The sequence below is a fragment of the Mobula birostris genome, chromosome 18 (assembly GCF_030028105.1).
Source record: "Mobula birostris isolate sMobBir1 chromosome 18, sMobBir1.hap1, whole genome shotgun sequence".
NCBI classification, from domain to species: Eukaryota; Metazoa; Chordata; class Chondrichthyes; order Myliobatiformes; family Myliobatidae; genus Mobula; species Mobula birostris.
This window is the reverse complement of record NC_092387.1, coordinates 18,395,583-18,421,619: the sequence shown is the minus strand read 5'-3', so window position 1 is coordinate 18,421,619 and position 26,037 is coordinate 18,395,583. Positions and strand designations below refer to the sequence as shown.

Below are 26,037 nucleotides of genomic sequence, written 5' to 3'. Positions count from 1 at the left end.
GACATCCTCGTGCTTAAACATGCTGCACTGTGCCTTCCTGAGGTCGGACATGAACCAGGGGAGAGGTTGTGGAACTGCAGACACTGTATCAGCTCATCAATCAGTGTAAGCGCACAGAGCACAAACTTATCAAACATTTTTAGTCCTGGGGTTCCCGCAGATATGTGCTCCCCTGATCTGCTTGGGTTGTATGCAGGGAATCAAGTGTGGACCCCAGGACCCCTGCAGCAAACCATAGTCAACAGCGCTGGTACCAGCTGGAGCTGGCGATAGGGTGAGTGAAGCAGCTGCTCAGTGGAGAGGTGGGCTGTACCTAGTCTGGCAAAGGGACTGAGAGCAGTAATGGAAACTGGCACCCCCCCCCCTCCCCCCGACATGCGGACAGATGACCAGGGTTTGATAGTCTCTCTCACCGCTGCCTGCAGGGTGCTAGGAGACCTGCTGTCTCCCACTGCTGGTGCGGCCGCACCACTGAGTTGCAGCTGGCTCAATGTGGCAAAGTGATGGCCTTAACTGTTCCCACTGCGGCAGGAGTGCCAAGGGAAAGGCTGGGCCTCACCCCGTCCCCTCGCTGCGGCAGGAGTGCCAAGGGAAAGGCTGGGCCTCACCCCGTCCCCTCGCTGCGGCAGGAGTGTCAAGGGAAAGGCTGGGCCTCACCCCGTCCCCTCACTGTGGCAGGAGTGCCAAGGGAAAGGCTGAGCCTCACCCCGTCCCCTCGCTGCGGCAGGAGTGCCAAGGGAAAGGCTGAGCCTCACCCCATCCCCTCACTGCGGCAGGAGTGCCAAGGGAAAGGCTCAGCTTCACCCTATCCTGACATAATAGACAATAGGTGTAGGAATAGGGCATTCGGCCCTTAGAGCCAGCACCACCATTCACTGTGATCATGGCTGATCATCCACAATCAGTATCCAGTTCCTGCCTTATCCCCATAACCTTTGATTCCGCTACCTTTAAGAGCTCTATCCATCTCTTTCTTGAAAGCATCCAGAGACTTGGCCTCCACAGCCTTCTGGGGCAGAGCATTCCATATATCCACCACTCTCTGGGTGAAAGAGTTTTTCCTCAACTCCGTTCTAAATGGTCTACCCCTTATTCTTAAAATGTGGCCTCTGGTTCTGGACTTGCCCATCAGCGGGAGTATGCTTCCTGCCTCCAGCGTGTCCAATCCCTTAATAATCTTATATATTTCAATAAGATCCCCTCTCAGCCTTCTAAATTCCAGAGTATACAAGCCCAGTCACTCCAATCTTTCGACATATGACAGTCCCGCTATCCCGGGAATTAACCTTGTGAACCTATGCTGCACTCCCTCAATAGCAAGAATGTCCTTCCTCAAATTTGGAGACCAAAACTGACCACAGTACTCCAGGTGTGGTCTCACCAGGGCCCTGTACAGCTGCAGGAGGACCTCTTTGCTCTTATACTCAATTCCCCTTGTTATGAAGGCCAGCATGCCATTAGCTTTCTTCACTGTCTGCTGTACTTGCATGCTTGCTTTCAGTGACTGATGTACAAGAACACCTAGATCTCGTTGTGCTTCCCCTTTTCCTAACTTCACTCCATTTAGATAATAATCTGCCTTCCCATTCTTACCACCAAAGTGGATAACCTCACATTTATCCACATTAAACTGCATCTGTCCATTCACCCAGCCTGTCCAAGTCACATTGCATTCTCATAACATCCTCCTCACAGTTCACACTGCCACCCAGCTTTGTGTCATTGGCAAATTTGCTAATGTTACTTTTAATTCCCTCATCTAAATCATTAATAAATAAATAAATATATATAGATATATATATATATAGTAAACAGCTGCAGTCCCAGCACTGAACCCTGCGGTACCCCACTGGTCACTGCCTGCCATTCCGAAAGGGACCCGTTAATCGCTAATCTTTGTTTTCTGTCAGCCAGCCAATTTTCAATCCATGGCAGTACTCTGCCCCCAATACCATGTGCCCTAATTTTGCCCACTAGTCTCCTATGTGGGACTTTATCAAAGGTTTTCTGAAAGTCCAGGTACACTACATCCACTGGCTCTCCCTTGTCCATTTTCATAGTTACATCCTCAAAAAATTCCAGAAGATTATTCAAGCACGATTTCCCCTTCGTAAATCCATGCTGACTCGGACCGATCCTGTTACTGCTATCCAGATGTGTCGTAATTTCATCTTTTATAATTGACTCCAGCATCCTTCCCACCACCGACGTCAGGCTAACCAGTCTATAATTCCCTGTTTTCTCTCTTCCTCCCTTCTTGAAGAGAGAGACAACATTAGCCACCCTCCAATCCAGGGGAACTGATCCTGAATCTATAGAACATTGGAAAATGATTACCAATGCGTCCATGATTTCTAAAGCCACCTCCTTAAGTACCCTGGGATGCAGACCATCAGGTCCCGGGGACTTATCAGCCTTCAGACCCAACAGCCTATCCAACACCATTTCCTGCCTAATATAAATTTCCTTCAAGCAACACACATCAAAGTTGCTGGTGAACGCAGCAGGCCAGGCAGCATCTCCAGGAAGAGGTACAGTCGACGTTTCAGGCCGAGACCCTTCGTCAGGACTAACTGAAGGAAGAGTTAGTAAGAGATTTGAAAGTGGGAGGGGGAGGGGGAGCTCCAAAATGATAGGAGAAGACATGAGGGGGAGGGATGGAGCCAAGAGCTGAACAGGTGATTGGCAAAGGGGATATGAGAGGATCATGGGACAGGAGGTCTGGGGAGAAAGACGAGGGGGGGGAACCCAGAGGATGGGCAAGGGGTATAGTCAGAGGGACAGAGGGAGAAAAAGGAGAGTGAGAGAAAGAATGTGTGTATAAAAATAAATAACGGATGGGGTACGAGGGGGAGGTGGGGCATTAGCGGAAGTTAGAGAAGTCGATGTTCATGCCATCAGGTTGGAGGCTACCCAGATGGAATATAAGGTGTTGTTCCTCCAACCTGAGTATGGCTTCATCTTTACAGTAGAGGAGGCCGTGGATAGACATGTCAGAATGGGAATGGGATGTGGAATTAAAATGTGTGGCCACTGGGAGATCCTGCTTTCTCTGGCGGACAGAGCGTAGGTGTTCAGCAAAGCGATCTCCCAGTCTGCGTCGGGTCTCACCAATATATAGAAGGCCACATCGGGAGCACCGGACGCAGTATATCACCCCAGCCGACTCACAGGTGAAGTGTCGCCTCACCTGGAAGGACTGTCTAGGGCCCTGAATGGTGGTAAGGGCGTAGCACTTGTTTCGCTTACAAGGATAAGTGCCAGGAGGGAGCTCAGTGGGGAGGGATGGGGGGAATGAATGGACAAGGGAGTCGCGTAGGGAGCAATCCCTGCGGAAAGCGGGGGGGGGGGAGGGAAAGATGTGCTTAGTGGTGGGATAAATTTCCTTCAGTTCATCCATTACCCTAGGTCCTTTGGCCACTATCACATCTGGGATATTGTTTGTGTCTTCGCTAGTGAAGACAGATCCAAAGTACCTGTTCAACTCGTCTGCCATTTCCTTGTTCCCCACAATAAATTCACCCGCTTCTGTCTTCAAGGGCCAAATTTTGGTCTTAACTATTCTTTTCCTTTTCACATAACTAAAGAGGCTTTTACTATCCTCCTTTATATTCTTGGCTAGTTTACCTTCGTACCTCATTTTTTCTCTGTGTATTGCCTTTTTAGTTACCTTCTGTTGCTCTTTAAGTTTCCCAATCCTCCAGCTTCCCACTCGTCTTTGCCATGTTATACCTCTTATCTTTTATTTTTATACTGTCCATTACTTCCCTTGTCAGCCACGGCCTCCCCTTACTCCCCTTAGGATCTTTCTTCCTCTTTGGAACGAAGCATTGACGGAGAGAAAGAGAGAAGGGGACAAAGACACAGGGGCGCAGAGGCGGACAGAAGTGCGGCGAGACGCGGAGACAGAGACCAAATGGGATTAGGGTAGAGGGGCATGTCGGTCAGCACAGACAAGCTGGGCTGAAGGGTCTGTATCCATGTTTATAAAACTATGAAACACTGTACAGTAAACGTCAGAAAATGCTCCTCGCTCTGAACTATTTGGGCCAAAATGGTTCCAGCTCCCAGCAGCAGGGAGAGAGGCAAGAGATTTTATGTCAAGAAGTGGCACAGCACGAACAGCCGAGACAGCAAACCCACTCACAACACAACACATGCATCTCAGTGAATCAACCGATCACAGTCAGCGCCCAGTGATTAATGAGCATTCTGCCAACAAGTTGGATGAACACCCATGTTGGATGCCAACTTTGCCTGGCAGGCTTGTTATGGGCTGTTTTAATGTTTGTCTGTGGGACGAACTCTGGCTGTTTACTGTGGGAAAATCCATGGTTACTTGGCCCAAAACATTGACTGTTTATTTCTCTCCATAGATGCTGTCTGACTTGCTGAGTTCCTCCAACATTTTGTGTTGAAGGTTTATAGGATCCTCTCTCAGCAGTCTTGGTGGTGGTAACAAGGCCAGCAGTGGACAACACCAGGATGCCTCCAGCACATGCCTGTATTGTGTGGCTGCCTACAGGAAGGGCTGGGTGGGGATCTGGGGCTAGCCCACGGGGGAGGCTGATGGACCCCCATTCTTCACAATGTGTGACAGGATCAAAAGCCCAGTGACACAGCTCTCGGTGGTGCTCGTCACAATGGTGAGTCTCTTGAACGTTCTTCCTGGACTCAACACTTCAGATATTCCTCCTCAATACTTCAGTTCTTTAAATGCTGCACAGTCTGTCACCACTGTTATGTAGTGGGAGGGGCATTGGCATCGATGCCCAGTGGGGGGGTGTGGGCATCGACGCCCACTGGGGGGGGGGGGGGGAGGGCTCCAGGACTTTGGAATCCAGGAGGAGCTCTGTGGTCAGGTGTTTGGTGGGGGAGGGGTCTAAGGTAAGGTAGGATTGGCTTTGGGTGGGAGGAGCACTAGGATTGTGTGAAGGGTCAGTGAATGACAATAGACTCTCATCACTAATCTGCAAATCAGACAGCCTGTTGGAGAGAGAAACAGACTTAACAATTCAGAGCACTCACCGTTTGTCAGAACTGATTAGAAGGGGACACTAACTTGGAGAGAAGTTGCCAGGAGGGACAGGCTAATCAAAGGGAAATGTCTGGTTTAGTGTGAGACAAGGAAGAGTAATCACTCTCCAACTGCCCCATTAACCACCTCATCCTATCACAGGCATTCCCTTTGCCCTATCTATCCATTCCTCCTACAACCTTCTCTGCAGATTTTTATCCGTTTTTCCTCGTTCTGATAAAGTATCTCCAGCCTGAAACATTGGCCTTGTTTCTCTCTCCACAGATGCTGCCTAACCTGCTGAGTGTTTGTCATCACCCCCCCACCCCCAATCGTTTCCGTTTCGGATGTCCAGCATCTGCTGAAATTTGCAAGGTTCCCTGCACTCTGATTCAACTATCACGCCTGATCCTTGACAGACAGCTTCAACGGAAAGCACACAGCACTGCAAACAGAGCACGCTCGCACCTCTCTCCAGTCTCCCAGCAAGCCGATCCGCACCTCCGGCTCCATGGACACTTCCTTCTGTGGACAGCATCGCAGAGGATATTCAGGCAGCTACTCTACTGAGTTGCAACTCAGTCATCAAACTGCCAAGCAACGTTATTGGGAAAACGCCCCACTCCTCAAGTCACTGTCCATGCACCTCCTCCTGCTGCAACTATAAACCCACATTGTCATGTTTCAGCCCATCTCCCCAACTGCAGTCACCTCCCAGCCTACTCTGCCTTCCTTCAAAGCATTTCACAACCCAGGATGTGTCAGGCGTAAGGGATGCAGTCAGGAAGGGAGGCAGTGAGAGCACTTGGAGACTTCGCTTTGGAATATTTACGTTAATGAGATGGAACTGCGGTTATTCAATACTGCAGTCACGGGAATCCAGAAACAGGCGGCTCCCGGGTGACGAACAAGCATTTGTAAGTTAATTTTGCCTAAGCAAAAGTCACTCTACAGTAACTATATCTGTACAGTATTATAGTGAATGGCATCTGAAGCACTGATAAGTAAGAAGAATGACTGAAAATGGAGAGAGTGGAAACCAATTTCGTCATTCATTGGAATGAATGTCTGTATATACATTGGACTTTTTGATTTCAATAATATCATGGGAGCTTGTTTATACATACAGGTGTCCATATGTCAGGAATTCATAACCTGGGGACAGCCTGTCACCAGCTGGTGGAACAGTGGCAAGAGAAACGGAGCTAATAATGAGTGCTTTTGTCAGAATGTTTATCCCAACCTGTTGCCACACTCTCAGACATCATGGCCCTGAAACATTAACTCTTTTTCCTCGCTCCACAGATGCTCCCACTGACTGTTCCTAGCAACTCGTGGTTCACAGGGGTCGAAATGAACCCCGTCAGTTCTTCGCCGTTTCCTTGCTGTTAGGTGGTCATACCAATCCATCTCACGACACGTAATGGTCCCCGAAGCTGTTTACTTCACAACCCCCACCAGATATGGGCAATCAAAGCTTCCAGCCAATCCCCAGGTGCTATGTCTTTTTGGGAGAAGGAGGTGGTAGGTTTCTGCTCTGCTTGTGTAGCTCAGAATGGGCAAGGTGTAGCCCCTGCTTCGCCCCAAGATTAGGGTCACGTGAAGCCACGGGAGCAGGTGGTGGATGGTCGTAGGAGCACTGGTGCGTATCACAAATCCTGGTTATCTGACCACTGACGTCAGGCAATCTCAGTATCGATAATGGCTGGAGTCACCCGTCTTGTACAGACTCTGCCCAGAAGGGGGTAATGGCAAACCAGTTCTGTAGAAAAATTTGCCAGGAGCAATCACAGTCATGAGACCATGATCGCTAATGTCATATCCCTTTTAAGCCTTGCTTATTTTGGTGTACAAGAGGTGTAGATAGAGCGGACAGTGAGCACCTTTTCCCCAGAGCAGCAATGGCTAATTCCAGAGGACATCAGTTTAAAGCGAGTGGAGGAAAGTTTAAAGGAGATGTAGGTGTCTGCCTGTTTTTTTTTTACACAGAGGGTGATAAGTGCCTCGAAAGCACTGCCAGAGGTGGTGGTAGAGGCAGATACATCAGCGACACTTAGGGAACTCTTAGAAGCTGTGTGGAATGAGCTTCCAGCAGAAGTGGTTGAGGCAGGTTCGATGTTGTCATTTAAAGTTAATTTGGACAGCTATATGGACAGGAAAGGAATGGAGGGTTATGGGCTGAGTGCAGGTCAGTGGGACTAGGTGAGAGTAAGAGTTCGGCATGAACTAGAAGGGCCGAGATGGCCTGTTTCCATGCTGTAATTGTTATAGGGTTATACAAGTGCACAAGGGTAAAAAAAAATGAAGGATTATAGGATACGTAGGAGGAAAGAGCTAGACTGATTGCAGAATAGGTTCAAGGGTCATCACACCATTGTGAGCCAAAGGACCTATACTCTGCTGTGCTCAGTTCTATTTAAGTATGTCTAAATGTCCATTGCAGCTGATTCCACCATCTTCTCTCGCAGTCAGTCTCAGGTATCAGTCACCCTCTGTGCAGTCTTCTCCCCAACTCTCTCTTCCTTCATCCCAGCTTTCCTACCAAATTATTGGTCGCCTGGCCCAATACCTTGGTTTCAAATATCAGCAAAGCTTTTGTTACCGGTGATATATAAATGTAGGCAGCTTTTGTAGTTATAGCTCACTCCACCCTCCCCACTCCCCACCAATGACACTGCCCACAGCCTTACCTCAACATTACGGACTGAAGGGTCAGGGGCTGCTTCCGGCCAGTCGGGCAGCTCTTGGTATCCACTGGCCTTGCTGTTGAGCAGGTGGGACAGGGAGCCAAGCTGGAAGTGATCCCGATCTATGAGGAAGACAAGTTTCCCATGTTAAAAAACTGTGTCCGAACCCCCAGTGTAAGACCCCTCCATGGCACAGTAAGGGGGAGCTGCTGGCTGACAGCTCTGTTGCGCTAGATTCAACCCCAGCCTCAGGTGCAGCCTGTGCAGAGTTTGTGTGTTGTGACATCTTGGGTATTCCTGGGTGCTCTAGGACAACACACACAAAATGCTGGAGGAATTCAGCAGGTCAGGCAGCATCTACGGAGGGAAAGGGGGAGAAACAAAAGGGAAGGAACATTTCCCTCCTTCTGGTAGCCCTCTCACCCCTTCTCTTCCCTCATGAACTCATTCCCTTCCTCTGGTTCCACCAACTCCTTTCATTTATTCCATGGTCCACTCTCCTCTCCTATCAGATTCCTTCTCCTTTAGCTGTTCACCCCTTACACTCGTCTCCTCCAGTGCCTCCAGGGCTCTCCAAATGCCACCTGTAAGTTAAACACATCAAAGTTGCTGGTGAACACAGCAGGCCAGGCAGCATCTCTAGGAAGAGGTACAGTCGACGTTTCGGGCTGAGACCCTTCGTCAGGACTAACTGAAGGAAGAGTTAGTAAGAGATTTCAAAGTGGGAGGGGGAGATGCAAAATGATAGAAAAAGACAGGAGGGGGAGGGATGGAGCCAAGAGCTGGACAGGTGATTGGCAAAAGGGATATGAGAGGATCATGGGACAGGAGGCCCAGGGAGAAAGACAGGGGCTGGGGGAGGGAAACCTTCAGGATGGGCAAGGGGTATAGTCAGAGGGACAGAAGGAGAAAAAGGAGAGTGAGAGAAAGAATGTGTGTATCAAAATAAATAACGGATGGGGTACGAGGGGGAGGTGGGGCATTAGCGGAAGTTAGAGAAGTCGATGTTCATGCCATCAGGTTGGAGGCTACCCAGACGGATTATAAAGTGTGGTTTCTCCAACCTGAGTGTGGCTTCATCTTTACAGTAGAGGAGGCCGTGGATAGACATGTCAGAATGGGAATGGGATGTGGAATTAAAATGTGTGGCCACTGGGAGATCCTGCTTTCTCTGGCGGACAGAACGTAGGTGTCCAGCAAAGCGGTCTCCCAGTCTGCGTCGGGTCTCGCCAATATATAGAAGGCCACATCGGGAGCACCGGACACAGTATATCACCCCAGCCGACTCACAGGTGAAGTGTTGCCTCACCTGGAAGGACTGTCTGGGGCCCTGAATGGTGGTAAGGGAGGAAGTGTAAGGGCATGTGTAGCACATGTTACGCTTACAAGGATAAGTGCCAGGAGCAAGATCGGTGGGGAGGGATGGGAGGGATGAATGGACAAGGGAGTCGCGTAGGGAGCGATTCCTGTGGAAAGCGGGGGAGGGCGGAGGGAAAGATGTGCTTAGTGGTGGGATCCCGTTGGAGGTGGTGGAAGTTACGGAGAATAATATGTTGGACCCGGAGGCTGGTGGGGTGGTAGGTGAGGACCAGGGGAACCCTACTCCTAGTGGGGTGGCGGGAGGATGGAGTGAGAGCAGATGTGCATGAAATGGGGGAGATGCGTTTGAGAGCAGAGTTGATGGTGGAGGAAGGGAAGCCCCTTTCTTTAAAAAAGGAGGACATCTCCCTCGTCCTGGAATGAAAAGCCTCATCCTGAGAGCAGATGCGGTAGAGACGGAGGAACTGTGAGAAGGGGATGGCATTTTTGCAAGAGACAGGGTGAGAAGAGGAATAGTCCAGATAGCTGTGAGAGTCCGTAGGCTTATAGTAGACATCAGTGGATAAGCTGTCTCCAGAGGTAGAGACAGAAAGATATAGAAAGGGGAGGGAGGTGTCGGAAATGGACCAGGTAAACTTGAGGGCAGGGTGAAAGTTGGAGGCAAAGTTAATAAAGTCAACGACCTCAGCATGCGTGCAGGAAGCAGCACCAATGCAGTCATTGGTGTAGTGAAGGAAAAGTGGGGGACAGTTACCAGAATAGGTACAGAACATAGATTGTTCCACAAAACCAACAAAAAGGCAGGTATAGCTAGGACCCATACGGGTGCCCATAGCTACACCTTTAGTTTGGAGGAAGTGGGAGGAGCCAAAGGAGAAATTATTAAGATTAAGGACTAATTCCGCTAGATGGAGCAGAGTGGTGGTAGAGGGGAACTGATTAGGTCTGGAATCCAAAAAAGAAGCAGAGAGCTTTGAGACCTTCCTGATGGGGGATGGAAGTATATAGGGACTGGACATCCATGGTGAAAATAAAGCAGTGGGGGCCAGGGAACTTAAAATCATCGAAAAGTTTAAGAGCGTGAGAAGTGTCACGAACATAGGTAGGAAGGGATTGAACAAGGGGGGATAAAACCGTGTCGAGGTATGCAGAAACGAGTTCAGTGGGGCAGGAGCAAGCTGAGACAATAGGTCTGCCAGGACAGGCAGGTTTGTGGATCTTGGGTAGGAGGAAGAAACGGGAAGTGCGAGGTGTGTAGCAGTGGATGGGAGATCCCCTGAGCGGATAAAGTCGGTGATGGTGTGGGAGACAATGGCCTGGTGCTCCTCAGTGGGGTCACGATCGAGGGGTAAATAAGAGGAGGTATCCGCGAGTTGTCGCTGTGCCTCGGCAAGGTAGAGGTCAGTACGCCAGACTACAACAGCACCCCCCTTATCGGCGGGTTTAATAGTAGGGTTAGGATTGCCAGACCACCTGTAAGTTAACCCAGTTCACTGGCACCTGAGCCCAAGAATAACCTCCAACTTTGGGACTGTACTGCTGGTAGAGGACACAGCAGCAGTGAAGGGACATTAAACCCTGGCCTTCCCTCGACCCCCATGTTCCTCCGGGGAAGGAAAGTAATGGGGTGCTCCAGCTGCTGGTTCAACTCAAGCTGAGTCGTTGGTGAGTCATGCAGGATAGTGGGTGAAGGATGAAGGTTCTCAGCCAATGAAACCCCTCCCCACCAGGTCAAATTCAGAGTCAAGGTCAGAGTAAATTTATTATCATGGTACCATATACTACCCCAAGATTGGTTTTCTTGCTGGCATTTACAAGAAAATAAAGAAATACAGTAGAATTTATAAAAAACAATACATAAATCAAGACTGACAAACAACTGATATGCAAATATAAAATAATACTGAAAACATGAGTTGTAGTCAAGTTCAGAGTTCTCCTCCTCTTTCTCACCTGGTCTATAACCCTTTGCCCCATTGAGTCTGCACCCTCTCACCCATCTAGCCTACAGCTTCCTTCCCCCCCCTCCCCTCCTCAATGGACTGAGGGCAGACCTCAATGGACCTGACAAAATTCTGCGGGGCTCGACAGGCCAGAGTTGCTTGGGAAGCTGTCCAGTGAGTCTGAATTTGCTGCCACATGTCACACGTGGGGAGAACTTTTCCCCTGGCTGAGGAGATAGGACCGGGGGTGGGGGGGCACGGCCCTACGATAAATAAGAAGAAAACTGATTTGGGGGGGGAATCCCACAAAAATTAATGGATATGGCTCAGAACATCACAAGTAAAGCCCTCCCCACCATTGAGCACATCTACACAAAGTGTTGTCGCAGGAAAGCAGCCTCCATCATCAGGACCCCCACCACCCAGGACATGCTCTCTTCTCACTGTCGCCATCAGGAAGAATGTACAGGAGCCTCAGGTCCCACACCACCACGTTCAGGAACAGTTATTACCCTTCAACCCAGGGGTTCAACTCCACCTGCCCCTTCATTGAAATGTTCCCACAACATATGGACTCACTTTTAAGGACTCTTCATCTCATGTCCTCGATATTTATTGCTTATTTATTTATTATTATGATTTCATTCTTTTTGTATTTTCAGTTTGTTATCTTTTGTAGGCATTGGCATTCATTGATTCTACTATGGTTATTATTCTATTATGGATTTATTGAGTATACCCACAAGACAATGAACCTCAGGGTTGTATATGGCGACATATTTGTACTTTGATAATAAATTTATTTTGAACTTTGAAATTTCTTCATGCAGAGGTTGGTGAACATTTGGAATCCTCTGACGTGGAGGCTCAGTCGATGAGTCTAAACACAGGCCTGCAGTTGTCTAGAGTATTCCAGAGATCGGGTGGGGGAGGTGGAGCACTGCAAGAAAATGGTGCTGAGATCAAACACCACCTGATCAGAGGTAGAGCAGAAATGCTAGATTGGTCCACTACTGTTCTTATTTCTCTGAAACTCTGGTCTTGCAATCACGCCCTGTCCCAATGAGGAGAGGGTGAGCTAGGGTTGCCAACTGTCCCGTATTAGCCGGGACATCCCGTATATTGGGCTAAATCGGTTTGTCCCATACGGGACCGCCCTTGTCCCGTACTTCCCCTGCTAAGGTAGAGCGTTCCTATGAAACCGTTCATAAGCTGCAATGGCGTAAAGCGAAGAAGCAATTACCACTAATTTATATGGGAAAAATTCCTGAGCGTTCCCAGACCCAAGAACCTACCAAATCATACCAATAACACATAAAACCCAAAATAACACTAACATATAGTAAAAGCAGGAATGATATGATAAATACACAGCCTATATAAAGTAGAAATAATGTATGTACAGAGTAGTTTCACTTAGCAGAATCAGGAAGATTGAGCCAAACCGATTTGTAGAAAAAAAAAATCGACATGTGCCCACGTAAGGCTTCATGGTCATGGTAGTCTTTCTCAGGGTAAACACAAGTGACCTGTATTTGACTGCTACTTTTGTCCCCTATTTGGGAGTGAGAAAATTGGTAACCCTAGGGTGAGCTTTATACTAACCTGTAGAGTCTATCCCAGCCTCAGAACCCCTCTGACTCCGCCCAAGAAACCCACAACACGCCCACACACGACAGACCACTCTAACCCATTTCTGCCCCACCAGTCAGGGGTCATGTCGCCGTGCATGGATTCCTCCTACCTTTGAAGGAAGACTCGAGCACGGGAGCAGGCTTCTGGGCCAGGAACAGCTTCTTTGCGTACTTGCTCAGCACACCGCTCTTCTCCGTGGGGACGATGAGCTGGCGAATGAAGCGAGCCCGGTCACGGATGTCGTAATTCTGGTCATACTTGGCCAGGTTCAGAATGTACTGGGTCAGCAGTTTGGTCTGGAATCAAAAGCAAGTTCAAGTTCACATCACGGGACACAGCTTCCAAATGGTGGGAGAAAAAAAAAGCTGAAAACAAGACAACGGACGACCTTGGGGGCTCAGCTGTTAGCATAACACAATTACAGCATTAGCGACCTGGGCTCAGTTCAGTGGCTGGTTGTGAGGAGTTTATACATCGTCCCCGTGACCCAATGGATTTCCTCCCCCATTCCAAAGATGCACAAGGCAGCAGGTTAATTGGTCACAATTGTAACCGGGTGGTGCAGGCTTGCCGAAAAGCCCTGTTACCATGTTGTATCTTTAAAATAAAACAGAAGGATGTGCAGCTGCTCACATTACAGGGGAATATAAAGTGAGAAGGGGTTGCAATCATTCAGCTAATGCTGCCTACCTGTTGAGTGCAGGTATTCCTAGATTTATAAACTATTTGTTTTTTTTTGCTGCTCTACAGTACCGTGCAAAAGTCTTAGGCACATATGTATAGCTAGAGGGCCCAAGACTTTTGCACAGTACTGTAGTAACTTTATGTATTGCACTGCACTGCTGCCACACAAAAAAACAGATCTCATGACAGACGTGAGTGATGATAAACCTGATTCTGATCTGGGTCTCTATTGTGGACTGAGAGTGGGAAGGGGGCAGGGTTTATCATGGTTTGGCAAAGGAGGGAAAGGGGAGGGGGCAGGAAGCACCAGAGACATTCTGTAATGATCAATAAACCAATTGTTTGGAATCTAATGACCTTGCCTGGTGCCTCAGGGCTGGGTGTGTCTGCACCTGCCCCCAGCACCCCTTCTCTGCCACCTGTCCCTCACCCCTCCCGTGGTGCTCCACCCTCACCATTCCCAATATCCATTGTTCCTGTCAGATTTACAAACTTGCTGTCCACTCCACGTTGACAGATACAGTACTATGAAAAGTCTTGGGCTCACTATATTATATATATATATATATATACACACACACACACACACACACACACACACACACACACAAGGCTTTTGCACAATTCTGACTTACAAAACTATTTTTTCACTATACAGAATATAGTGAATCCTCCTTTCACACAGGAACACACTGTACCAAATTATCTACAATATATTTAGCCTGGCCTTTTCACTTCACACAAAGTTCCACTCTCCAAACTATTTTCCAAGAATACATCCCTTTCACAAATCAGAGAACACTTGTATCTCTTTCACTTGTTATTGTTATTTAGAGATACAGCACAGAAAAGCAACCCCAGCCTAATCACAGGACAGTTTACAACCTACCAACCAGCAGGTCTTTGGACTCTGGAGCACCCAGAGAAAACCCAGGCACTCTACAGGGAGGGCGTACTGACTCCTTGCGGAGAACACTGGAACAGAACCCCAAACACTGACCCCCTGAGCCGTAAGAGCGTCGCACTAACCGCTACACTACCAGCATAGAAACATAGAAAACCTACAGCACAATACAGGCCCTTCGGCCCACAATGCTGTAGCTTTATTTGCTTCACTGGTTATCTTTGAGGTTAATGTTCTGAGATGCTGTTACTGTCCTTGATCTGCTGGCAAGTGGTGTCCAATTAGGTCAATCATACAAGCAGGGGAGGTGCAGTCCATGGGAGGGTCAAGGACACTAATTATTGGTATCAGTTTATTATTGTCATATGTGCCAAGATACAGTGAAAAGCTTTTAGGTTTTCTTGCTATCCTCACAGATCATTCCATACACAAGGAGATCGAAGTAGAGAAAACAGCTAGGAGGAGGAGTGCGGAAAGATGACGCCAGCGGTTTTTGCAGACCCAGGCAACTTCTTCCAGTTCGTCCACGAAACAGCTTATTCTTCTTCTCTTGTGCCTTTCCTTTCTTTTCAAGATGGCTGAGGTTCTGTCAGAGTCCATGATCCTCAGCTCAAACTACAGTTCTTCGCAGCACTGGATCTTCAGACCAGCTGTGTGGCCTGGCACTTTGCTACTACTTCCAGGAACGGCCCGGAAGATGTGCACCGTAGACAACCTGATCCCTCACTGAAGTGTCGTGGGAGACTGAAGTATCAGGACAGCAGGCAGTGCGTGCTGCTGTTGGAAGAAAGCCCCAGTACTCAAACGATCCATCTCTCTCTCTCTCTTTCTCTCTCTCTCGATGGTGAGTGAGAGCCTGTTCGTCCTCAAGTCAGAGGTCTTGCAGAAGATAGTAACCTCGGAACAGCAACTTGCTAGTCACCGCCCTCATTGTTCCAGGAGCGATCTCTCTCTCCCTCGATGGTGAGAGAGAGGCTGTCTGAGATATCGAAGTTCTGGTTTATGGACTACAGTTTCTGATGCACTCTAGATCGAGGTCTCTTTGGGGAGGGAGGGAGGTGGGCTTTTGCTATTTCTTGCACGGTGGGGGATGGATAGTGGGGAGGGGTCAGTGCTTTTGTTGTCGCAAGTGGGGGTATGGGGGAGTGGGTTGATGCTTCTGCCGCTGGTTATGCGTGGGGGGAGGGGTGTTGAGGTTCTGATGTTTCCATCATTCATTCTTCTGGGTTTCTTGTTTCGTGGACTTCTACAAAGAGTAAGAATTTCAGGATGTATACTGTATACATTCTCTGATATTAAATTAATTGCAGAATATAGCATTATAGTTAGACAGTGTGTAGTGCAGGCAGATGAACAAAAGGCAAGGGTCATGATGAGGTAGACTGGTAGACCAAGAGTTCATCTTTTAGCGTGTGAGAGGTAGTATTGGGGAAGTCATGTTACAGCTGTGCAAGTCATTGGTTGAGCTGGTGTTGTTCATATCACCACGTATTGGAATGATGTGTTTGAGCTAGAGAAGGTGCACAAGGATGTTGCTGGACTGGAGGTCTAGAGTTACAAGGAAAGACAGGATAGGCTGGGATTCGTAAATATGAAGAATTTCTGCAGATGCTGGAAATCCAGAGCAATGCACAAAAATACTGGAGGAATTCAGCAGGCCAGGCAGCATCTAAGAGGAGGAATCAACACAACTTTCATCAGGGATTGGAGTGACATTACTAGTCAGGGAAAATGTCACAGCAGTGCTCAGACAGGACAGGCAAGAGAGCCATAAAATTATGGGTACAGATACGGTAAATGTAGGCAGTCTTTTTCCACTGAGGTTGTGTGAGACTGGAACAAGAGGTCATGGGTTAAGAGTGAAAGGTGAAATGTTTAAGGGGGAACTTCTTCACTCAGGGAATGGTGAGAATGTGGAATGAGGTACCAGCAGAAATGGTGGATGCTGGTGTGATTTCAACATTTAAGAGAAATTTGGATAGGTACATGTTTGGGAGGGTTATAGAGGGCTATCATCCGGGTGCAGGTCGATTGGACTTGGCAGATCAATAGTTCAGCACAAACTAGATGGGCCTAAGGGCCTGTTTCTGGGCTATATTGTTCTATGACTCTATTAGGACTGGAAAGAAGTTAAATGCTGCCTGTCATGCTGAGTTCCCCCAGCATTTTGTAGTATTAGATAGGTTGGGAATGTTTTCCCTGGAGCAGAGGATAACTGCAGAGGATTAGAAAATCATGAGGGGCATAGATAAGGTGAATGGTCAGTCTTTTTCCCAGGGTAGGGAGGTCTAAAACTAGAGGACATAGGTTTAAGGTGAGAACCACACATTCAGGACCTCAACTAAGCAGGAGTCACATTACAACACTCCCATAGAGACATTGTCAGAGCTACCATACGGGGTTCCAAGAGAACACTACACCTTTAACAAGAAGTTGCACTGGTTTCTCATTGGATCCCATGGGAGGACAGATAGCGTGAATCTCCATGAGATTCCAAAGATCATAAAGGTAATAGAGAATTTTTCCAAATGTTCACTCCCAGTTGGTCCTGGGTTTCTCTCTCCCAGGATCTGTCCTAAAAGGTCTGCTGGGAGGGAATGAGGAGGTGATGGAGGAAAGGGACCATGTGTTCATTCCTGGGCCCCTGACCACCACGGAGTGTTCAATTCGTTGCTGGACCAGCTGAACTCCTGCCTAATCTAATGTGTGTTCAAAATAGAATGTTTTCATCCACGTTGGAGATTTATCAGTGAAGGGAAATGATTAATACTTCTTCCATTTTGCAGGGATTCCCATTCAACTCAATCATTTATCCTTCAGAGTCAGTCAACTTGCCAATTACATTTTAACTTCAAGCTCAGGGCCAGAGGGACTTGACGTTCTCAAAGGGGGTGGGTGGCATGGTAGCACAGCAGTTAGCACAATCACTTTAGATCGCCAGCAATCACTGATTGGGGTTTGATTCCCACTGCTGTCTGTAAAGAGTTTATACATTCTCCCCACGACCGCATGGGTCTCCTCCAGATGCTCTGGTTTCCTCTCGCTTTCCAGGGTCATGTGGTTAGAGTCAGAAAGTTGGGGGCATGCTATGCTGGTACCAGAAGCCTGGCGACACTGGTGGGCGGCCCCCAGCACAACTCTTAAGACTGTAACTGTGTTGGTCATTGATGCAAAGCGATGCATTTCACTGTTTTGATGTTTCGATGCAGATATGATGATTAAAGCTAATCTTAAAAATCACAGTCCTAATAATTTGAAATCCTATCGCCTGCGTGTGGCTCTCTCTATGCAAGGGGTTCCCAACCTTTTTTATGCCATGTACCCCTCCAATTAACCAAGGGGTCTGTGGACTGCAGGTTGAAACCCCTGCTCTATGCCATCACCCGTCACCTTCATGTTAACCCCACTCACCTGTTTGGAGTTGGTGAGGTAGAGCTTGGCAGCCAAGTTAATGATCTGCAGCTTCACAATGTCTTCCTCACTGGTGAAGGACTTGGCCATCTTCCGTAGTACGTCAGGTGCGATCTTGGGCACGTGCTCGCAATACTCGCCGATTAGCCAAAGTATGCTGGCCCTGGCCATTGGTACCTACTCAAAGGAAAGCAGGAGGGGGGTGGATCAGGGAAAATTCATCAGTTAAGAGGTTGGAACAGAAATTCCACTGCTCCCAAATATATTTGCTCCAAGAATGCAAGGTTAACATGGGTTGGACGCTCTATTACAAGTGAAACCGCCTGGTTTTCTTGGCTTCATAAATCTGGGGAAGACAACCTTCAGCCCCACCAAACTCGTGAGATCGAGGTGCGCTCGATCCCCCTCCAAACCTCAGTTTGTGTGGATGCTGTGTCATTTGCTACCGTTACAAATTAATGCCACGAAATAACAGACATACCATAACAAATAACTGCATACCATTAAAGGAATTATAATTAGGAATCTTAACTAAAGGGTTAGTGAAGAATAACAAAAAGAAAAGGACCCGTTTTAGTTAAACAGTCAAATGTGCACATGTTGGAGCTCATCTTGAACTTCTCTGTCACTCACACGCTGGGCCCTCGGTCAATGTGAAAGCACACAGCACCTTCCAAACATCACGCGCAATCCATCTCGAACAAACAGGTCTCCCACCGGATCATATGCCAAGACCCGTTCTCCCCAGAGTCTTCTCTCTTCACCTCCTCTTGAACAAAAGCCCCAAGCCCAACCTTACTGTCCCTTACCAGGGAAACTTCCCTAATCCGACCATCCTAATTGGACGGCACATATTTCTCCTCTCTCTTATCTTCAACAGTAACCCAAACAAGCATGAAAACAGAACAGACAGCATTACAGAGCTGCCAAAATAAGAGACATACAGCAGAACAGTGAGGAAACCAGGTCTCTTGTGATGTGCATCAGAGCGTGAGGCAGCGGGTGAGGAATGGGCTGGGAGCTGGGGTTGGGAGGACGGATCGGAGATCAGGGCATCTAGGGGGGATTGCTGGACTGGAATCCAAGGAGACGAGAGTGAGCTTTGTCCCAGATAGTGGGACAGAGGGGTGGATGATTTCAGAGTTAAGCACTGTCTTCCCCCACGGGAATTCCAGTGCTCTGTCCATGAAACCTGGTGGTGCAGACAAAGATGGACACTATTGCCCAATTTCTCTGAGAGCAGTGGGGCGTGCAAAGTGAAATCATTCTGTGCTCCTGACGCAGTTACAGACCTGGATCACTCCAGGGAGCCCTTGGAAAATTTAGAGGGACACAAAACAAGCTGGAAATGGTGGATATTATTTCACCCAGAATAAAGCTGATGTCATTACATTGGAAGAAACAGCAGGATGAGGATGGACCTCTGGTATCTTCTACCAGCCCCGGACGGTGTAATCCATGGCTGAGCGGTAACACTCTTGCCTTTGAGACAGGACATTATAGATTCAAGTCCCGCTCCAGTGACCTGCCCACAGAAGCAGGTGCAGTGCTGAGGGAGTGCTGCATTGTTGCATGTTCTGCAATATGCATTTCTCAATCAAATCAGCTCCGAGCAAACTGAGAAAGCTGCTAACTGTGTCCGAAATCTACTGAGCCTTGTTATAATCTTCTCAGATGTGAATTCAGGGCCCCATGAGACAACTTTTATTGGCCTGAAAGCCCCTGCCTTCCACTTCTCAATGTGCGGCAGCTCAGTGGCGTAGCCGGTAAAGATGCATTCCCCACAGTTCCGGTGACCCAGCGACAGGGAGCTGGCGAGTCACGTGGTTACGGCAGGACAGGGTGGACAGGTCTCAGACATGGGTCCTGGCCACCACTCACCATGATGTTGTCGATGAGCTTTGCCATGTGCCTGATGATGTCGCTGTGCTGCGCAGGCTGCATCTGTAGCAGTTTCTTAATGACGACCACGGACTCTGCCACCACCAGCTCTGCAATGGAACGGCAGCATCGTTACAAAGCACCGGGGAACCCCAGCAACCATTCGTCACACTGTGGAACAGAGGGTCACGGGGCAAACGTACAACACACAAGGGAGGGTCCGAGCGGTGGGAAGACTCCCCAGCAAAGACAGAACAGAGTATCAGAAGGATTTCCGTCAGTCTGCCGGGTAAGAAACAAAGCCATTGGATTGCAAAGGAAGAAACAATCTGCTGGAGGTCAAGCAGCACCTGTGGGAGATAGGAACGGTGTTATTTCGGGTCAAGACCCTGGATCAGATCTCTCCCACAGCTGTTCAGCCCAGTGAACTCCTCTACCAGATTATTTCAGGCTGCACGTTCCAGCATACTCAGTCTCTCGTGCCTTGACGGGATTACCAGTATTTATTTACTTGGCGGTACAGCGTGTAATTGACACTTCCAGCCCTAAGAGTTGCGCCGCCCCGCCCCGCAACCCCCGACAATGCTGATTTAACCCTAACCTAATCAAGGGACAATTTACAATGACCAATTAACCCACCCGGTATGCAGGAGGAAAGTGGAGCACTTGGAGAAATCCCAGGCATTCCACAGGAAGGACATACAGAGACTACTTACAGAAGGTGCCGGGACTGAACTCCAAAGCCCGATACCTGAGCTGTAAATAGTGTTGCACTAACCGCTATGCCACTGTGGCACTCCGGTAGCCACAGCAGAATAGTAGGAGGTAGAATGGGGAGTACACTGTGCTGGTGAGATCTTCTATCATAAGACAAAGGAGCAGAATTAGGCCATTCAGCCCATCGAGTCTGCACTGCCATTCTATCATGGCTCTTCTATTACATCTCTCAATTCTATTCTCCTGCCTGCTGCCTGTAATGTTTGACACCCTGACTAATCAGGAGCTTATGAACAGGAAGGATGCTGTCAGAAGCTCTCACTCAAACCCAGCTCTGTCAGTGACGTGTGCAAGGAAATACTCAGTGGCCACCTTAATAGGTACACCTGCTCATTAATGCAAATTTCTAACTAGTCAATCATGTGGCACCAACTCAATGCATAAAAGCATGCAGATGTGGTCAAGAGGTTCAGTTGTTGTTCAGACCAAACATAAAAATGGGGAAAAATGTGATCTCAGTGACTTTGAGCTTGGAATGATTATTGGTGCCAGACAGGGTGGTTTGAGTATCTCAGAAGACTGCTGATCTCCTGGGATTTTCACACACAATGATCTCTGGAGTTTACCGAAAATGGTGGGAAAAACAAAAAAACATCCAGTGAGCGGCAGCACCTTGTTAATGAGAGAGGTCAGAGGAGAATGGCCAGACTGGTTCAAGCCGAAAGGAAGGCAACAGTAACCCAAAATGACCACATGTTACAACGGTGGTGTGCAGAACAGCATCTCTGAACTCGGAGCACGTCGACCTTGAAGTGGATGAGCTACAGCTGCAGAAGACAATGACCATACACTCACTGATCACATTATTAGGTACAGCAGGTACTTACCATCTCTGTTGGACAGCAGTTGGACTAGGCCATTAAGGCAGGTGTCCCGGACCTCGTCGATGTTGGTAGCACAGCGGCCAATGGCCTGAATGGTGGCTGCCACAAAGTCCTTGTCCTGGCTCTTGATGTACGTCTAGAGAGGTGGGGAAAGGTGCTGGCTGGATAGTCAGGTTGTACTGCTCGATTCTCGCAACACTGGCCTCTAATCACTTCAGAATCAGTGGCCTGGCCTTGAAATTCCTTCCTTTCGTTTATCTCCCTGCCCCCCCCCCACCCCAATCCATCTCTCACCTCCTCCTCATTTGTGCCTTGAAATCTGGCTCTTTGATCAGTCTTTTACGGTGAGGGAGATAGCTGGTGAGTCACAGAGCAAGAAAAGGCCCATTTAGTCTGTGCTGACCATCAGTAGCATTACATAGATCCTAATGTCAGGTCTGGACCCAAAACATCAACCATCCCTTTGCCTCCGCAGAGGCTACCCGACCTCCTGAGCATTTCCAGCTTTTTCTGTTTTTACTTCAGATTTCCAGCATCTGTGTTCTTTGGATTTTCACTTACAGCTCGGCGTGCCTTGCTTTCTAGGTAATTAGCCTGCTGCTCCCTTCCCTCTGCACTCATAACTGTGTGGCTAAGCACAGCTCAAACGCCACCCACAAGTTCGCTGATGAAATCACTGTTGTTGGAAAAATTTCAGAGGACAACACAAAGGCACACAGGATAGAGACAGATTGGCTGGTCAAGTGATGTCGTAACAACCTTGGGACTAGATGCCAGCAAGACCAAGGAGTTGTTTGTGGAGTTTAGGAAAGGAAATTCAGGAGAACACATACCAGTCCTCATTGATGAGCAATTGCTGAATCCTCATTGATCGGTGGAGGCTGGGGGGTGGGGGGAGGATATTCAGAGGAGATATGATTGAATAACAAGGGGTGATTGATAAGTTTGTGGCCTAAGGTAGAAGGAGTCAATTTTAGAAAATCTAGAACATTTATTTTTCAACATAGTCCCCCTCCTACATGTACACACTTAGTCCAGCGGTTGTGGAGTATACGGATCCCTTCTTTGTAGAAGTGGTCCACAGCAGGAGTGATTGATGAGTCCGTGGCCTAGGGTAGAAGGAGATGAGTTATTAACTTCAAGCTTCCTGTATTATCACTCAAAGAGTTGAACACCACGTGCAAATATCAAGAGCATCTTGGACCTCCAGGCGTTCCACAACAGGGGTGATTGATAAGTTCGTGGTCTAAGGTAGAGGGAAATTATGATTATGATTATGAAGACACGTAGTCCTCTTTTATTATCATTTAGTAATGCATGCATTAAGAAATGATACATTATTTCCTCCGGTATGATATCACAAAACACAGGGCAAATCAAGACTGAAAAATCTGACAAAACCACATAATTATAACATGTAGTTACAAACAGTGTAACAATGCCACAACTTGATGAAGAAGTCCGTGAGCACAGTAAAGTTCAAAGTTTCTCAAATGTCCCACATCTCACGCAGACGGGAGAAGGAAGAAAAACTCTCCCTGCCATGCCGACCACAATCCGACTCTGAGTCATCCGAAAACTTTGAGCTCTGATCAGCTTTCTGACACCGAGTACTGAGCACCATCTCTGTCCGAACGATTCGACCTCCTTCTCGGTGGCCAAAAGCAGGCAAGGCTGGGGATTTTGAGGCCTACCCTCTGAAAGATTCACGACCACACAGTAACGACAGCAGTGAACGGACGTTTCAGAAATTTCTCCAGATGTTCCTCTGTGCTTTCACGTCCATTCTCCATCAAATCAGAATTGTCCACGGCCCCTATTTAATGGATATGATATCATTTTTCACCGGAGAGCTGCGCACACGGAGAGCTGCGCACTGCCATCTTCTCCTCCTGCCGATGAGTTATACAGCTCTCGTTACATGCACGTGCAGTTCAACTCTGAGTGAAAATGCTAAAGTTTGAAGTTTCTCCTCATCCCCTTCTACTTTAGGCCATGTACTTATCAACCACCCCTGCTGTGGACTGCTGGCTGGTGGCATAGTGGCATCAGTGCCGGACTTTGGAGTGGAGGTTCCCGAGTTTGAATCCAGCCGGCTCCCTTGCACACTTTCCATCCGTGCTGGGTTGAGCGTCAAGCTAGCAACTTGGCCTCGTAAAAATAAGAAAGCCTGCTAAAAAAAAAAATGCCATCATGACAGCGTCCCGATGACTCCACTCGGAGTTAAGGGCTTTCTTCTACTGTGGACCACTTTCTGAAGGTCCAAGATGCCGTCTTCTACAAAGAAGGGATCCGTATGCTCCACGACCACTGGACTAAGTGCATAAATGTAGGAAAATAAATGTGCTAGGTTTTTTCTCAAATTGACTCCTTCTACTGTAGGCCACAAACTTATCAATCGCCCTCGTATATAAAATTATGAGGAGCTAGACTGCAGGAATCTTTTGCCCTCATCAGAAGTGAATTAAACTAGAGAACTCAGGTTTAGGGTCAATGGGAAGACATATAGAGGAGTCAGGAGGAGATCTTTTTCACCCAGAGAGTGCTAAGCACCTGGGACACACTGCTGGAGAGAGTGGTAGAAGTTGCATCACGGAACTGTATAGAACTTGTGCTGGAAGATGGGACTAAAACAGACAGGTGGCCAGTGGTCAACATTGACATGCTGGGCCAAATGGCCTGCTTGCACGCTGTATGATTCTAGAACTCTACAAGCTGTCTACCACAGCGGAGTCAAGTCTCTACACCACTGCTCATTCCGGACAAGCTGTGTTCGAGACATTGAGAACAGGGCTGGCAGTTCTCCCCGGGGATCTGTCAATGGAAGGTCTCATCACTCGAGGTTCAGTCTCCATCCTCCCCAGCTACCCGAAGCAACAACTTAGCAAAACGGTTAAAACAAAGGCAAGAATAAAAATTTCATGCAAACCCTCTCCCTGATTTCCATCTGGTTACTTGCAAAGGTGACTACACAGGACTACATCACAAAATTAGGTAATCTTTTCCCAATGAATCTATGTATGCCTCTAGTAACGCAAACCCATTAGTCCTGTTTCCCGTTCCTTTTATATCCACAAATTGTTTCTCCATTCTAATTTATGTAGTCTTCAACACATGAAAAATTCACAATTAATCTGTACAAAGGTAAATCCATTAAAATCAAAGTGACCAAGAGATTAATCTAGAGCTTGTGACACTGACACTGTCTTGGGTGCTGTCTACGGGCAATATGCATGTTCTTCCTGTGACTGTGGCTCCCTCTCACCAAACCCACATCCCGAGGGCCTCATTTTCCTCCCACATTCCAAATTGCGCAGGTCGGTGGGTTAACTAGCCGCTATAAATCATCCCTGGTGAGAAACTGTGAGAGAGATTCTGGAAGGAATTGATGGGAATGGAGGGGGGTGGAATTAAGAAGTGGGTTAATGTAGGAATACTGTAAATGAATAATTGGTAGTCAGCACAGACTCGATGGGCTGAATGGCCTGTTTCTGTCCTGTTTAAGAAAGATGAAAAGTGAATGCAGAATCTCCTCTACAACCATGGAATCTGGAAGTCATCTCACCCCTCTGGCAGCTGCTCCACCAGCCCTAGTGTTGCAGCGATTTCTCAAACTTCCAATAATGTCCCACCCCCTCCCCTTCACCATTCCCCATCCCCTTTTCTCTCTCTCACCTTATCTCCTTGCCTGCCCATCGCCTCCCTCTGGTGCTCCTGCCCCCCTTTTCTTCCTTCCATGGCCTTCTGTCCTCTCCGATCAAATTCCCCCTTCTCCAGCCTGTATCTCTTTCACCAATCAACTTTCCAGCTCTTTACTTCACCCCTCCCATTTCCAGTTTCAGCCATCACCTTGTGTTTCTCCCTCCCCTCACCTTTTAAACCTGCACCTCATCTTTTTTTTCCTCCAGTCCTGCTGAAGGGTCTCAAAATGTGGACTGCACTCTTTTCCATAGATGCTGCCTGGCCTGCTGAGGTTCCTGCAGCATTTTGTGCGTGTTCCCTACTCTTGCCAGCCTGGCTTTCTTTACTTGAGTTACATTGGAGCCAATACCCATAAGACCTCAGTCTGACCTCTCGTTTAAACTGAAGCATTCAGATCAAAGAGAGATGGTTACTCGTCCATAGGCTTCCTGGAGGCCACCAGAAGGCAAACTGGTCAAACAGGGAACTCCTGGGAAGGTTGCTCACCCGAGAATCCATGCTGACAAGACCCTTAATGTGGGACATTCTTCGAAGGGTGTCTTGGTCAGCATGGAGCAGGTTGCCTTTAGGATCTGTTCTTGCTGTATGACTCTAAATCCTGGGATTTCTGTACGTGGGTGAGGTGGGAAGCGAGGAATACCCAAGCTGGCCTGACTGGGACACACAGGAGAGCTGTGTAATAGGTGGTTAAAGCTGCCCGATGCATCACCAGCACCCGTCTACTCACCATCCAGGACATGTATACAGAAAGGTGCCAGAGAAAGACCAGCAACATCACGCAGGATCCCACCCACCTTGCTTACAGAAATCAGGAGGGACGGACTACGGGGGTATAAATACCGCCGGACTAGACCTGCCCAGGCATCATCCCTGACGAAGATGGCAGAGTTCGTCATTGAAACGTCGATTATAATCAACACCTGTACCCAGCTGGAAGCCCGAGAAGAGTTTATTCATCACATATGCCAGGAAAGCATGAGACCCTTTCTAAGCATTAGATCCTTTTTTTTAAATGGACTGTTTTTCCCACCCCCAGAGAAGAGGCTACGTGGCACCAACGCCAGAAACACCGGACTCAAAAACAGTTACTTCCCCCAAGCTGTCAGGCTGATCAACACCTTCACCCACTAACCTACCCCCACCACCCCTCCATACACATCACCCAGCGTCACTTCACCTACATAAAAGCAGTCCATGTATACAACAGTTATTGTACATTGCGTTTCATAGGGTTGATTTTATTCTTAAGTTT

General features: G+C 48.1%; 1 protein-coding gene across 7 annotated transcripts in view; it reads right to left on the bottom strand.

The window, feature by feature from the left end:
* The window catches only part of LOC140211985 (AP-3 complex subunit beta-2), a 168,041-nt gene that overhangs the window by 39,510 nt on the left and 102,494 nt on the right, over positions 1-26,037 (bottom strand). For 4 of the 7 annotated variants that reach the window (XM_072282298.1, XM_072282299.1, XM_072282295.1 and 1 more), the window contains exons 13-18: positions 21,087-21,219; positions 19,483-19,592; positions 17,602-17,778; positions 12,712-12,898; positions 7,708-7,826; positions 5,486-5,542 (exon numbers count right to left, since the gene is read on the bottom strand). In XM_072282298.1, coding sequence (XP_072138399.1) covers positions 5,486-5,542; positions 7,708-7,826; positions 12,712-12,898; positions 17,602-17,778; positions 19,483-19,592; positions 21,087-21,219 — 783 coding nt within the window. The remainder of the gene's footprint in view (positions 1-5,485; positions 5,543-7,707; positions 7,827-12,711; positions 12,899-17,601; positions 17,779-19,482; positions 19,593-21,086; positions 21,220-26,037) is intronic. The other 3 variants (XM_072282300.1, XM_072282301.1, XM_072282297.1) reach the window with 1 other exon arrangement.